At 39.3% G+C, this 15874-nt stretch overlaps 1 protein-coding gene across 2 annotated transcripts in view; it reads right to left on the reverse strand.

Moving 5' to 3' along the window:
• Positions 1-631: 631 nt before the first annotated feature.
• The window catches only part of LOC133976396 (diacylglycerol kinase zeta-like), a 103286-nt gene continuing 88043 nt past the window's right edge, over positions 632-15874 (reverse strand). For both annotated transcript variants that reach the window (XM_062414598.1, XM_062414597.1), the window contains 5 exons: positions 13861-13901; positions 13140-13260; positions 11811-11847; positions 11233-11332; positions 632-4030 (listed from right to left, as the gene is read on the reverse strand). In XM_062414598.1, coding sequence (XP_062270582.1) covers positions 3914-4030; positions 11233-11332; positions 11811-11847; positions 13140-13260; positions 13861-13901 — 416 coding nt within the window. In that variant the 3' untranslated portion in view covers positions 632-3913. The remainder of the gene's footprint in view (positions 4031-11232; positions 11333-11810; positions 11848-13139; positions 13261-13860; positions 13902-15874) is intronic.

Consider the following 15874-nt stretch of genomic DNA (forward strand, 5'->3'; position numbering starts at 1 on the left):
TTTTTATGATGTCATTAAAACAGCAGACTGCGCCGAGCAACCAGCAGATGAACTGAACATCAACACTATCACTTAACAATATGAAACTACAGATAGAGAACAAGCATTTGCAGAGGCAGAAATAGGAAAAGAGAGGGACAAAATTCATATTTAAGTAGATACCAGGCTGACAAAATACCAGCCAACACATTCCACAAAATATTATATTATTATGGGCGGAGATTTAGAGTAAAAGGGGCCTGTAAACATGCAGAGCCAAGAATCTTCAATGCTAACCACAATTAACACTATCTACAGCAGGTGTCAGTTCAAGATGCTCCTCTTCAGAATCATTTCTCATCAGGTTGAGTTTCACAGTAGAGTGGATGGGCCTCTCAGGCATCGCTGCCATTGGACAACATCTTGGTGTTTGGTCGTCTACCACTGCCATAGATGTACAGGTAGTTAGTATGAAATAACTTAAGAGAGCTGCGTATATTCTTGATGTGTGACCGTATGAAACTTACAATAGAAGGAGCTTTGTATACTGATATAGCTTCATAGCAACAAGGTCATTTGTTTGCAAGAAGAAATAGAAATAATGAAGTGCCAGTAATCCCAAATCAAACACAACAGGAAAAAACATGAGTCATTATCAAATATACTGCCTTCTTTTATTTTCTTCATATTTATCTACAAATATCAATCAACTTAAAAACAAATTAAGAAATAGAAAGAACATTTAAAATATTTCACACTAATGAATTTACCCAAAAACAATGTCATAAACATGAGAGAACAAAGATTGGCCACAGATGTGAAGGAAAACAAAAACTCAACCTGCTTTACATCATTGCATTGTAGTACATGCAAGCGTTTACTGTCAGTGCAAAGCTAATCTGAACACACAGACACAGTTCAACTGCTAACTTTCACAAACAAAACAGAAAAAAACCCTCTAAATGTGAAGCTAGTTTGAGCTTTGAGCTTTTTGGTTTATCAATATTTGGCAGTTGCTGTGCCAGCAGATGAGGAACGTAAATGAAAGTCAGAGTATATTGTAATAATTTACTGTACAAAGATTAAAGAGAAATCATCAAACCCTCAGAAACCCACAAAAACTTTCTAGAACTATGATTGAAAATTCATCAAAGCAGTGTGCATCACACATTGAAGGAATGTGGCTCCAAAAACAGAGCTGAGGTCTGAAAGTCCAGCTAGTCACTCCTACTCCTAGTCTCTCTTTATTCTGATCAACCAGCATTGTAACTTTCTGAATGGACATAAACTGGGAATTCACTGGATTGTTCAGTGATGTTATCATTACTCTTCTTCTAAGCTCTTGCATATCATTGATGTCATCAAAAACTGGTTGCCAGTGATGTGGCAATGCAAACAAAAGGTATTTCTGAAATATTTGATTTAAAAAAATATTTTGAAGTGCATGTTTGAGCTGCCATAACGAGCAGAGGGACAGAAAGTTCTCCTGAATGTAAGGCTTCTCAAAGTACATGTGAAGAGTATATATAGTAAACCACTGGTGTATGATTTTCTGCTGCGCACAGACCCTGGGGGAATATGTTTTGAGTATAATCTTGGCTTTGATCATATTTAGGATTAGATGTTTACGCACAACATGCTTCTTCAGCTCCCTCTTGACATGATCCTGCTAAGTTTCTGACAGTCGGGGCATGCCAGTTATTGAGTTTGTATTATTATCACTAAAACGTAGCTGTGCACGTCTCCATTGTTTTTGTCTCTTGCTGTTTCAATGGAAGAATCTGTTATTTTAAGGGATGAAAAGAAGACTTTTGCAGCATCTCAGCCTCTCCTGATCAGGCACAATTTTGTACATTTGCCAGATGTTTCCTCCTCTGCTTGATTTGACTTATCTGATCAGCAGTGCTGGAAGATGAAGATGAAAGTTGTTTTCATATAACTTGTGTGAGACGTTCATTTCGGAGTGAAAATGTATTATTATTATTTCTCTCTTCCGGCTTTCTGAAAATGGGACATAAGTATTGAAAGACGTGTCAATTAAATGAAGGCTTCAGTCTGAAATGTGTTGACGTTTCAAAGGATTAAACGAAGAATGAGGCTGAAAACAGATTTGAGTTTAATATTGAAAGATCCCTGATTTTGTTGGTGTGTCCAAAAGTGTATGCAAAACCCAAATGTTCCTCACAAATCAGTCTCAAAACACCATCAGTGAGATGAGCTGCTGCTATTCAGTGCTATAATGATGTGTGTACTATACCTTCATATAGTAATAATAAATATGCATTTAATTTGTACTGCACTTTTCATTCATAGTGAACACTCAACATAAAGAAAATTGTAATAAGATTTAAGAAGAATTAGCGTTCCTGAATAGAAATGTTTTTAGGCCATTTTGAAAGAGTCTGGGGTCTGTGCTGCCCCTCAGATGGTTAGGAAGGCTGTTCCACAAGCGTGGTGCAGCAGAGCAGAAGGCCTGTTCCCCTATAGTGCAGAACTTATTACTGGGGACTGTAGGAGCAAGCTGCTGGCAGCTGGCAGATCTGAGGGTGCAGGTGGAGGTGTAGTCCAGCCTGGAGGAGATAAAGGTATGAACAAGTTTCTCTTCATCTGGCAGGATTCGAGAGGGGTGGAGTTTGGAGATAGTTTTGAGATGGTAGAAAGAGGTTTTGTGTAGATGTGATCATCAAAAGTCAAGGTCAAACCTAACACTGAGATTAGTGATTGGGAGAAAAGGGGCACGTCCTGTCTGTAAAAGGTGAGTTGCAGTCTGGGGGATGACTGAATCTGGTGTGGAGTGCCAATGAGAAGTTTTTAAGAGGAGAAAATGTGTGCTTGTCTTACCTTTAGATAAAAACAAGCTTAAGCTTTAACTTAGCTTGTTTTAGCTTTAGCACAACGAAATATGATAATGATCCATGATTTGACACTTGATCCTTATTGGTGCAAACTCTAACACAATAATTTAACATTTCATTTTAATTATTTAAGTACTTGCATTCATTTGATCCAAAATGTATGACTTTATGGACTTTACTGGCCTTTCATGATGGAAAGTTTTATAACATGTTTGAACTGTTTTGGATACATTATTAGTTATTAGTGTGAAGACATCTCAGCCCAGAATTTCACCTCTGACATTCAATCATACAGTACAGGCAAGAGGAACTGTTCAATCATTCAGTCAATTCAATCATTGGGGTAAAACATCAAATATTATGTGCAGGTTGCCATTAAATTAACTCAGCACATTCATACTGCCCAGATGTTTCTACTATATGTAGGACATTCAATAGTCTCCACTAGGGCCAGGTCAAAACAGCTAAACAGCACTCACAGATATTTCCTGATATAATATAAAAATTGTCATTAAATCTCCCAAGGAGAAACATTTTAATGAAGCCTTTCAGACACTAATGCCACACCCCAGATAAACTTTACATTTTGGTTTGAATTGAAAATTGCAGACTGGACTAAATATGTAGCATGTGCAGACTAAATGTAGTAACTGATAGTGATACCATAACACATTTCATCATCACTAGTTTATTGTAAATGGTCACAGTTAAAATATATAGTCCTCTGAATATATTTGATATGAATGGCATTTGAAGACTAAATCTGAAACTGCCCATAAAATCAGAACTTAATTTCTTATTCTTCCAGTGTTCCATTTTCCTCATTTTACTGTCACTTTGTATTACTCAAACTGCAAAGGAATGACTTAACAAACTTCTAATAAGCTTACTCTTTCTCTTCACACTAATGAACATTAACATCCACTGACTTAAAGTTATTACCATCATCATTATAATCTCTGCTGTAATCATTATTAAATGCACATTTCAATCAGATTTGGCACGGCTTCACACTTGGTCTGCAGCCAGAAAAAAGCAGTTTCTTCATCCACATCCTGTTCGTATATAGTTCAACAGTTTCAGACAGCTGTTTCCTGGTCCTCTCTCTGTATCATCTGGTAATGCTGTCTGTTTTCCAGATATGCTGCCAGCTCAGCATCATGAGCCTTCTCTGCCCTGTTCTTAGGAGTATCACCCTGATGGAGAGGGAGCGAGAGAGAGAGTTATTATTACAGTATTGCTCTTATTTGAACTGTCTTCATTTTATTTTACTCCACAATATACTGTACTTGCCCAAATACAAGATGACCCTTCCCCTGTCTTTAATCTATCTTAATTTATATACCATACTGGCCAATTTGGGCCAATAGTATACGGAGTATACAGGTTGTATTAATGCGGTCTGGATGTGAGATTAACTATTAACTGCAAAGCTGCATGTTAGTAAATCCGCAAGTACTCAATTGTTTATAAATGTGGTCATAGTGAGTTTTCAATGTCTGGACACAACAATTAAGCGTCGTCAGGAAAAAGAGTTGACTCAACTTTTGCTCAATGCAGCACAAAGTCATCAAGCAAAGAATAGTGTTGGCCAATCATACAAATGTGCACATTCCAGGTGTACTTTGTAACTTGTAACTTCTGTTTACCGCACGACTGTCACAAAGAAAGATGAAATAGTTGCTTAGAAACCACTGTGTACTGTGTGGCGTCTGATAAGCTTTAAACACATTAATCTGTAGCTCCAACTGTACTTCCTGGATTGTAATTCATTGTCTCACTGGCACACTGTTTTTGGTCTGAATGCAGTCTAACAGATAGAGAAAAATAGCAAATGTATCTATTCATGTCTGAGAAGAGTTTAGTTAGACTTCTGGTAAGGCTCTAAGAAGAGCCTAGATAATTCACCCATACAGTACGTTGTTTGTTGTAACACTTCTACACTGTGCTCTAATGAACACAGGGCTGCTAGCAAACCTGTTTACTTCTATGCTTGTTACAAACCAAACAGGCTTTTTTTTTTTTTTTTTTTTTCAAACTTATATAGCGCTTTATGCGGTGCTCAGAGACGCTTTACAATATCCCTATTTCCCTATTTAAAACTATGAAACAAATGTTTATAAGTTATAAAAGGTTAAAAAAACAAAAGAAGACAAAAACAAAGGTTAAAACATGACGAGTCCAGTGGGAGCTAGGAGTTGAAGGCTAGTATGAAAAGGTGTGTTTTTAGTGCAGATTTGAAAGAGGAGAGGGTTGGGGAGATTCTGATGTGAGGGGGAAGTGAATTCCATAGGGTGGGGGCAGCAACAGAGAAGGCCCGATCACCCCAGGTCCGGCGCTTAGTCTGGGGGACTTGTAGCAGGTTGGCAGAGACGGACCTGAGGGATCGGGAGGGGGAGTGGTGATGAAGGAGGTCAGCAAGGTAGGGGGGTGCTAAGTTGTTGAGGGCCTTGTAGGTGGTGAGGAGGATTTTAAAGTTGATTCTGTGTTTGATTGGAAGCCAGTGAAGTTCACGGAGGACAGGTGTGATGTGTTCTCTGGAGCGGGTACCGGTGAGGAGGCGTGCAGCAGAGTTCTGGACGTATTGGAGTTTATTGAGGACTTTGGTGGTGGTGCCGTAGAGAAGACTGTTGCAGTAATCGAGCTTTGATGTAATGAAAGCATGAATGAGTGTCTCAGCAGCGGTAGTAGACAGGTTGGGGCGGAGGCGGGCGATGTTTCGGAGGTGGAAAAAGGCGGTTTTGGTGATATGGTTGACATGGGGGGGGAAGGAGAGAGTGGGATCCAGGATAACTCCAAGGTTACGGATTTTGGTGGAGGGGGTGATGGTGAAGCCGTCAATGTTGAGGGAGAAGTTCTGAGTGGAGTGGGTGAGGGAGTCAGGACCAATGATGAGGACTTCGGATTTGTTGGAGTTGAGTTTGAGGAAGTTATTTTGCATCCAGGTCTTAATGGCAGTCAAACAGTTGGAGAGGGTTGAGAGGGTGGAGGCAGTGATGGTTTTGGAGGGGAGGTAAAGCTGTGTGTCATCGGCGTAGCAGTGGAACTGGAGACCATGGAGACGGAGGATCTGACCAAGTGGAAGCATGTATAGAGTGAAGAGGAGTGGACCAAGGACAGAGCCCTGGGGGACACCGTGGATGAGAGGAGCAGTGGCTGATTGACAGTTGTTGATGGCAATGAATTGGTGTCTGTCGGAGAGATAGGATCTGAGCCAGGAGAGGACGGTGCCAGTGATGCAGAGGATGGATTGAAGACGGGAGATGAGAATGGAGTGGTGGATCGTGTCAAAGGCAGCACTGAGGTCAAGGAGGATGAGGATGTTGAGGGAGCCAGTGTCAGAGGATAGCAGAAGGTCATTTGTCACTTTGAGGAGGGCAGTTTCTGTACTGTGTTTAGAGCGGAAACCAGATTGGAAGAGTTCGAAGAGGTCGTTTGAGTCTAGGTAGGTGATGAGTTGTTTGGCAACAACACGTTCCAGGATTTTTGATAGAAAAGGCAGATTGGAAATGGGGCGGTAGTTGTTAGGGGAATCAGGATCAAGGCCGGGTTTCTTTAGTACGGGGGTGACTGATGCAAGCTTTAGGGAGGAGGGGACATGGCCAGAGGAAAGAGAGGCGTTTACAGTGGTTGTGATGAGGGTGGTGAGAGCGGGAAGACAGGCCGTTAGAAGTGGGGTGGGAAGCGGGTCAAGGTTGCAGGTTGATGGTTTCATGGTTGAGACTGTGGAGGAGAGATCAGAGGAGGTGATGGTAGCAAAGGTGGAGAAGGATTTACTAGTGGTTAGGGGGGGCCCAGGTTCGGGACAGAGCGGAGCGGGTAGGTGGTCAACTGGCTGTGGATTGTGCTGATTTTGTCACTGAAGAAGGATAGGAAGTTATTGCATTTCTCAACTGAGAAGGAGTGTGAGATGGAGTGTGAGATTGAAAGACTGTTAATGTTTCATTAGGCTCCAGTTGCCATGTCTAACATGTGTGTGATTGTGAGTTTACAGGCCAGCTGATGCATGTGCTGATGAGTTTTCTTCTCACATTTCTCTTTAATTGAAAAATGCTGCTGTTATGGAAGTAGCATTGTCTCCAACTGATAAGGAGATAACAACTGAAACAACTGAATTGGAAATGAAATAAACAACTTGTGTCCTTCAGAGGACATATTCTAACTGCTTGTTTACAGGGGAAGGGCCATTATGCTAAATCACTTCCAGAGTGTAGAACAGACTCTAATTAGATGAGTCCAGTGTGAGTGAGAGAGAGAGAGAGAGAGAGAGAGAGAGAGAGAGAGAAAGAAAGAAGAAAGAAAGAAAGAGAGAGTCTGTATGTGTGTGTGTGTGTGTGTGTGTGTGTGTGTGTGTGTGTGTGTGTGTGTGTGTGTGTGTGTGTGTGTGTGTGTGCGCGCGCATTTGTCTTTGGGGCTCTACCAGATTTGGAAACATTAGAGAGAGAGAGGGATTAACAGGGGGAGCGAGAGACAGGGAGCTGAACTTTATTTCAAGACCATGAGAGAGTGTAAAGCACCTGCTCCTAAAGCTTGGGGTTTACATGAACCATGGAGTCAGACAGAGAGACATTTGTACGTGGTAAGTACATAGAGATCTAGAGATAAAACACAGTACTTTTTAAGGAATGTCAAAATCATAGTCTCCTCCTCTCAAGTCATTTGTCTCTTTCTCTATTCATTGCACTCTCTGGCTGTCTGTCTCTCACACTCCCTTTCTCCATTCATCCCTCTCTCCCCCTCTCTCTGTATCTAGGTCATTGCTGAATCCAGCCAGTTTGGAGCCTTTTCTACATGGTTTAAACCTCCATGGAAAACAGAAAAAAGAAAGTAGATGCATATTTGAGACGGACACACATTCATGCATACGAGACAACCACAATGGTACACTTCACCTGAAAGCCCAGCAATTACTCATGGGGACATATTGGTACTTTTTTGTGGTTTTCTGTTATTTATATACTGGTCAGAGTTCCAAACTTTGAAGTTAATTTATGTAATGTTATGTATGCTCCCTGCAAGTAAAAGCTAGGCCTTCAACCTGCTCTGAATGCTTTGTCTCGTTTTTTCAACCCTACCAATGAACTAGCGTTGGCTCATTGTGCATGCCCATTAACAGTTGTCTGCTCTGTAGTCTTTTTTGCTAAGGTTGTTGCTAAGGTTTTTCTATCACATTTTTCTGTGACATTTCAAGTAAAGAATGGTCTGTAATGGTTTGTTGACGTAGCCTCTGAAGCAAGCCAGAAGTTGTTTGTTAATGCAGCTCCTGGAAGTTAACCAATCAGAATAGAGTGGGCTCCTCAGAAGAGGGGCCTTAAAAAGACACGACCTAAAACGGCCTGTTTCAGACAAAAGCTGAACTGAGAGGCTGCATTAAGGGCCGGTACGAGTTAAATTAATCATGCAAAAATATTTCTGTAGAGCCCCAAATTAAAAATATAGACCTGGAAATTTCCATAATATGTTCCCTGCAAGCAAATCCTACAGTAAACAGTATATATTGTTGGTTCCAAACTGTCCATACTGACGTCTATTCACAGTGCACTGTTCTCTGTTTATTTGTGTACACCTCAGTGTCACATATAGTTATATTACTGATCAATTTGAGTCAGTTCAATCCTTCCAATGGGTGCAATTGAAGCTATATTTGGGGTAAATGTTCCAGAAATATAATTGCTGCAATAAATAGATAAATAAGCCTTATAATGAATCCAATATAATTATAGATAAGTCAATATCTGTTCTTCACACAATTTCAATTTCAATTTCAAGGTGAAATACAAGGTGAATTAAAGCTGCAGGCAGCAATCAACAAATCCTCGAAAAGCTTCACATTGCAAGTTTTGCCTGTGAAACACAGAAATGTGTTTCACTTACAGCCATTATTTGGTACTTGTTGTAAACACATGCAATCAAACTTCTTGCTGCTAAATTTTGTGATATTTTAACTCTTTTTCCATCCATTTGTTTTTACATCCTTTTGGTCATGATGCTCTTTTAAATTCATTTAATGATCAGTGTCTGGCCATCCTAGATTAAATTGCACCATTTAAAATAAGAAAACAAAAATCAGATAACATCCCCTGGCTCAATGATCACACCCGAGCACTCAAAAGACCTTCAAGAACCTAATGATTACCTACCAGAATGCATTTCCAGGAACAATCACAATCCCAAAATTCTCTTCAGAGTAATCATCTCTGTGATTTGTGATAACCCCACCTCTTCTCCTGACCCAGATGCTGAACTCTGTCAATAATTTCTCTCTCATTTTATCAGCAGAGTGGAGGATATCAGGTCCCAAATCTATCCTGCTTCCTCCATAATCACAATTCAACATAGTAACTCTACCTTTTCACCCAATTTCAACCTATAACACTATCTGAGGTAGAATATAGTTTCTCACATGAACCCTTCCTCCTGCTCATTAGACATCATCCCCACCAAGCTGCTCAAGGAGAAATTTCACACTGTCAGCTCACTTATTCTGCACATTTTAACAGTTCCCTGGTCTCAGTTTCCTTTCCTAACAGTGTTAAGCATGCCATTGTTCATTATCTGCTTAAAAAACCCAATTTGGACCCTTTTTCCTTAAGTAACTACAAACCCATCTCCAAACTGTCTTTTTTATGTAAGGTCTTGGGGAAGTGATTTCTTCTCTGTTGATTTTATTTATGAATGACAATACAGTTTTTAAGTGATTTCAGTCAAGTTTTAGAGCACTTCATAGTACAGAGACAGTTCTTGTTAAAGTAACAAACGATTTTTGTTCTTTTTGATTTAAAAAAGTTCTGCTTTTGATACTGTTGATCACAGTATCCTCCTTAACTGCCTGGAGACTTGGGTTGGCATCAAGGGCACAGCTCTCAGGTTATCAAATATTACCTCCTTAATAGAACATTTTTGATGGCCCTGGATAATTCCATCTCCAAAATGGCTCAGTTGACTTGTGGGGTCCCTCAAGGCTCAGTTCTTGGCCCCCTTTTGTTTTCTATTTACATGCTACCCAATGGCCAACGTATACAGAGCCATGACATAGTTTACCACTTTTATGCTGATGACACTTATTGTCCATTAAAACCCTCAGATCCAAACAGCCTGCATAAACTTAAATCTTGCCTCACCGACATCAAATCTTGGATGTCTCAAAACGTCCTTAAATTCAATGACAACAGTCTAAAGTCTGAGGTCAGCCAAATGTTATCAGCTCTTCAGCTGCAAATCTTGGTGAGCTGTCTAAAGGCCCACGTACGAAAATGTATACGCATGGATGTTAACCAATACACCCACCAGGGGGCAGCCAAGAGTCAAAGGTTTATGACAACAACAAACTCAAAAACGAACATGGCGACTGTGGAGGAGATATTGATAATGTACCTCTTGCATAAAAGACAAAAACGATATGTTTGAAGTTTGTAACCAACTCGCACAACCTTTCCTCAAAAAGTTCCGCCGTTGTTATTTCTTCTTCGTGTCTCATTAGAGCTACGTATCGAGTAGTGACAGCAACACTGCCCCACGGTTTCCGGTGGTACTGCTCCGTATCAGTAAGCTTTATGGAAACGTGCATAAATACAGACGAAATGAGCGCGGAGCACGGACAGAAGGCTCCGTCCGTATCCGTATCCGTATTTAACGTTGAGCATAAATGGGCCTTAACAACATCACACACCCTGCAAGGAATCTGGGGGTAATATTGGATGCCAACCTCCATTTTGACACGCAGGTCAATATGTTGTCAAGTCTTGTCTTTTCCAGCTGAAGATCATTTCCTTTCTATTCTTTACTGTTCTTAAAAAAGTTACATATGCTTTTATTTATTATCGGCTTGACTACTGTAACGTAATGGCTCCCTTCACCGTCTCCAGCTGGTCCAAAATGCTGCTGCTCGCCTCATTACTGTCACTAGATAAATCAGAGGGGTAACAACTCATAGACATCTGAAATATGAGCCCGACTACACACTGCTTTTTGTAAGACGTCAAAAGACAAAAAGGTTGGAAACCACTGGTTTCATCTTTAACAATGTGTTGTATTTTAAAAGCTTGTTATATTATCCATTGTGTCAAATCTTCATCTGAAAAGTAACTAAAGCTGTCAAATAAATGTAGTCAAGTAGAAAGTACAATATTTCCCTCTGAAATGCAGTGAAGTGGAAGTATAAAGTAACATCAAATGGAAATACTCAAGTAAAGTACAAGCACCTCTAAATTGCATTTAAGTACAGTAGTTGAGTAAATATACTCAGTTACCTTCTGCCACTGATGAGTGATTGAAAGCTGCTTTTGTTTACAAGAGAAAGTGGTGTACTGTAAATGTGATTAATGTAAAGATGTCTTACAGTCCTACATGAGATAGGCCTGATATCACTTGACTCAACAAATGAGTGTACAGAACCTACCTGTAGGTCTGTTTTCATCAGTGAGGCTCCTGCTTCAACCAGATAATGACAGATGGTCCTGTGGCATAGAGAAGCAGCTCTATGAAGAACCGTCTCCCCACTGGTGGTCCAGAGTACAGAGACAGAGAAAGAGGGAGAGAGGCAGCATGAGATAACAGCATCTCATGTCTCCAGGGAGTCAAGCACTATTGATGTTTGGACGCCCTACTGCTTTTACTTATGTTTATTCTCTTTTAAATTTGTTACACTTGTTAGGATGCCCAGAACATATAGAGAGACCAGGGCCCAGTGGAATAGTATCAAAGAGCGTCAATCACAGTACAGAGTTATATAGTTTTCCAAAATTCTGTCAGGCACACCATGTCACATACTTTACAAAAAACGTGTTGTTATGCCCAAAGGATTTTTGTGGACAAACACACAACAGTAATCAGTGCTTATCAATGGATGATTTAAAAAAAAGAACATTTTGAAGTTAACTGTACAAGCTTCACATAAGTCAATTAATTTCAAAAGAAATTTGAATTGTGGAAGGATTTAGCATGTTAGGAGGTGAATAAAAGCAAACTTGATCTCACTGTAGTTTTTCTGTGACATCAAGCAGGTCATTTGGAGCTGCAAAACAGAAACAGATGAAAAGAGATTACGGTAACACGACATCTGATCTTATTGTTGAGTGTCGACAGCCCAGTAACATACAACACACTCTTCTTTCTTCACAGTTTAAAAAGTGAAAATGAAAAATACGTTGTTGAAAAGAAAGTAAAGTAATGAGTAATATGTAAAAATGTCATGATAAAAATAAGGAGTAAATCTAGATGAATGTTATGTCTGCAACAATTCATTGAGAGCATTACAGTGTGGAACATCATGTGAATGTGAGTGCAAAGCAAAACATTCCAACAAATACAGTTCATATACTGTCTTATTTTAGCCATCTACTCTGTGTTCAATGGAGAAAATCAACACCATCCAAGAGGTAGTGTTACATGTGATGTAAGAAGTGAACCTGAGGTCATCGTGTTTAAATGTTTACTCCTGACAACAGTGATCGGAGGTTTTGTGCTCTCTTACTGCCAATCAAATGATTGTCATTACTTGATATAGAAGTGAATTTTGTTCAAGTTTATACAGTACTGTGCAAAACTTTTAGGCACTTTAGATGTTTAGATTTGTATCCATCATGCAGTACCATCAGAGAGGCGTCTGATTGGTCCCCAATTTATTCTACAGAATGACAACAACCCCTAACAAAAAAAGCCAGAGTCATAAAGAACTATGTTCAGCAACAAGAAGAACAAAGAGTCCTTCAGCAGATGGTTTTTTGCCCACAGAGTCTTTATCTCAACATCATGGAGTCAGTCTGGGATTACATGAAGAGACTGAAGCAGCTGAGACATCCAAATCAACAGAAGATGAACTGTGGCGACTTCTCCAAGATGGAAGAACAACAGACCTGTCAAGAACCTGAAAAACTGTGTGCAGGTGTACTGAGGCAAAGCTGTTCACAACAAATATTGATTTAAATTATGGTGTCAGCTGTTTACTCAACTTTGTATGAAGATAAAAGCAAAACTATTCACGAAATGATTTTCAGAATCGTCCTTGCTTTACTTTAAGTGCCTGAAACATTTGCACAGTACTGTACATAAATAAAAACATTCAGTTTTATTGAATCTAATTTACTCTAATGTAATTTGTAGCCTGCTGTACTTGCTTCAGCTTATGTCTACTGTATGTGTATATTCTGGTATTTTTGTATGCAAGTACAGTCAGAGCCACTGGATAGTGGAGTCAAATTCCTTGTGTGTAGAAACATAATTAGCCAATAAAGCTGATTGGGATTCTGATTCTGATTATTTGGACGTGATTGTTACTGATTGCGGTTGCTGGTTTGCTACAGTTACCATTGTCCAGGATGTAGCGGACCATCTCCTTGCTTCCTGTACTGACAGCATGGTGCAGCAAACTGCAGCCTGATTGGTCCAGCACTTTGAGGTCAGAACCGTTCAGGTGCAGCTCTTGCAGCTTTGGGTGAAAACAGGGTTTAATGAGCTTTAAAATGGGAAAACAAGAAGCAAAAAAAGTGTGGAAGAACTGATATGACTACTACATACAGTATATTAACATAATAATCTTTTCACTTAAAGCTAAAATTAATTGTGTTTTGAACACTGGTGGGGCAGTGGGACAAGCTGAAAAATTACAACAGCTGACATATTCTGCCTGAATGAAGTTGATATGTGTGAACAAGCAGTTCTATTTACACATCAGATACTGAGCAGCATTATCATTCATTTAGAGTCGTACTGTGCCCCAATGAATGTAAGTAATCTAATATTCACTCATGGGTTTCCACCAACTCCTGAGAAAAATGTCTGGCTATTTGACACATTATACAAAGTCATTTGATCCATTGGTATTACACAAATATTGATGTGTGCCGTGTGTTTTTTAAAACCCTGAAAATGAAAATAAGTCAATTATTTTTTTCCCAGTAGCAAAGATGCACATGAAACAGTGTAAGGTGCTGTGCTCCTGATTTCAATTCTCTAAAGTACAGATTTGGGACAAAACCAGCATGGTGGAGACATTTTTGGAATATTGGCTACTGAAGCTGTCACTCACCTTCTTCACATCCTTGTTCTTCACACAATCAATCACCATCTCTATCATGAGGAAGAGAGAAAGAGAGAGATTATTAAAATTATTAAAGTAGTTAAGCAAGAGTTGTGCACAATCAGTATTAGACAGGACCAGAATGTGATTTTGAAAGCTCTTGTAATGATATATCTAAGTATTAATACACTTCTTCATGTATTAAAAAAAAAAAAAAAAGTATTTTCAATGTGTATTCCAAAGTTCTTAGGAAATCCCTTTAATTTGGTTGACATTTGCTAGACATCTGGTCAAGAATGAAGAGACAGAATGAAGAGACTACTACTGTACTGTACACTCTGAAAAAAACCAGATACTCAAAAGAGCACACAGAACTCAAAAGAAACTGAATGTGTTGACAGAAGATGTATGACACAATGCTAAAACTGCAGCATTTTAAACAGTAAAGACCATGTTGAAAATATGTATGGAAACTTTTTTTGGATACCTTGCATTTATGCATTTATCATGAAGTGTAATGAATAATTGATGGACTATATACTCTGCAAAGAAACCTTAAATGACAACATGAAGGAAAGACAGCCAAAAACAAATCAGAGGGAAATCATACAAATTCATTGGCCTGCACCTCCCTGTGTGTGCCTGTCACCTCTCCTCTCTTCCCCCTCATTTCCTTTCTACTTTATTAGATGACAAACATCTGAGGAAGGTAAAAAATGCCCAAAAAGGAGATTCAAATGTTTCATTTCAGTGTTTAGTGTGAAGGACAATTAGTTCTTGCTCAACACATTGAAGCAGAAACACAACAGCTGGAAATCATGAGTTAAGTGAACTCAGAAGATTATCATGCTGTGTTTGCATTTGTTTATAATCATATTAAATTAGATATAACTAATAGTGCATCAATCATTTGAAGATTTATTGAACTGAAAACATGTAAGAAATCACTATTTGGTGGAGCTGTTAACAACTCATAGACATCTGAAATGTGAGCCTTGTTTGGTTTTATTTCTTCAGTAAAGCACTTTGTAACATTGTTAAGAAAAAGAAAAAATATAATTATTACTATTATTATTACTATTATTATTGTTATTAATATAATTATTAAATATGACATCATTACACTATTAATAGTGAAGCATCAGTGTTAGAGCAGCATGTTACTGTTGTATCTGCTGGAGGTGGAGCTAGTTTACACTACTTTATATACAGTTAAATAGTTTAGTCCAGTGGTTCCCAAGCTAGGGGTTGGGCCCCTCCAAAGGGTCACTAGATAAATCAGAGGGGTCATGAGATGTTAGAAGCTGTTAACAACTCGTAGACATCTGAAATGTGAGCCCGTCTACACACTGCTTTTTGGAAGCTATCAAAAGACAAAAAGGTTGGAAACCACTGGTTTCATCTTTAATGTCTGTGTAAAGTAAAAATAAATATGTGTTCTGAGTTTGACATACCACAGAAAAGTGTGTTGTTAACCACCGTGCCAAATTTGAATGATTAAAAAAATCACCAAATATATGAAATTAGGCTTCAAAGTTGTGTAAAAACCAGCCTCTTTCTCTGCTCCCAAACGCTGTGGGAGTGCCCGACGAATTAGCTGAAACCCCGCCCCCTACCAAGTGTCACCTGTCAATCAAAGTCACCACCTCTACCAGAAACATGGACGCTAGGTCTGAGAGCTTTCTGCTGCTAACTCAGCTGCTAGCCCGGCGGCTAGCTTAGCGGCTAACTCAGCGGCTAACTTAGCTAGCTGGCTAACAGTAAACTGTAGTAGTAGTAGCAGTGTGCGCTGAATGTATTTATACCTACAGCAGCTGGGACGGGTTATGCCAATCACCACCGCGTTACGTAACCCAGCTGTGATTGTCAGACCCGCCCACTAAATCCTGAACACAGAAATCTTGAAACACAGTTTGTGAAGCCTAGCTCCACAATTCAAATCTAAATGGTTGAAATGCTTTTTACACTTTTTTTTAGAAATACATTTATGACCTATTTAATGTGTTTAGAAGAAAATGTCTAA

The sequence above is a fragment of the Scomber scombrus genome, chromosome 24 (genome assembly GCF_963691925.1).
Source record: "Scomber scombrus chromosome 24, fScoSco1.1, whole genome shotgun sequence".
In the NCBI taxonomy this organism is placed as follows: domain Eukaryota; kingdom Metazoa; phylum Chordata; class Actinopteri; order Scombriformes; family Scombridae; genus Scomber; species Scomber scombrus.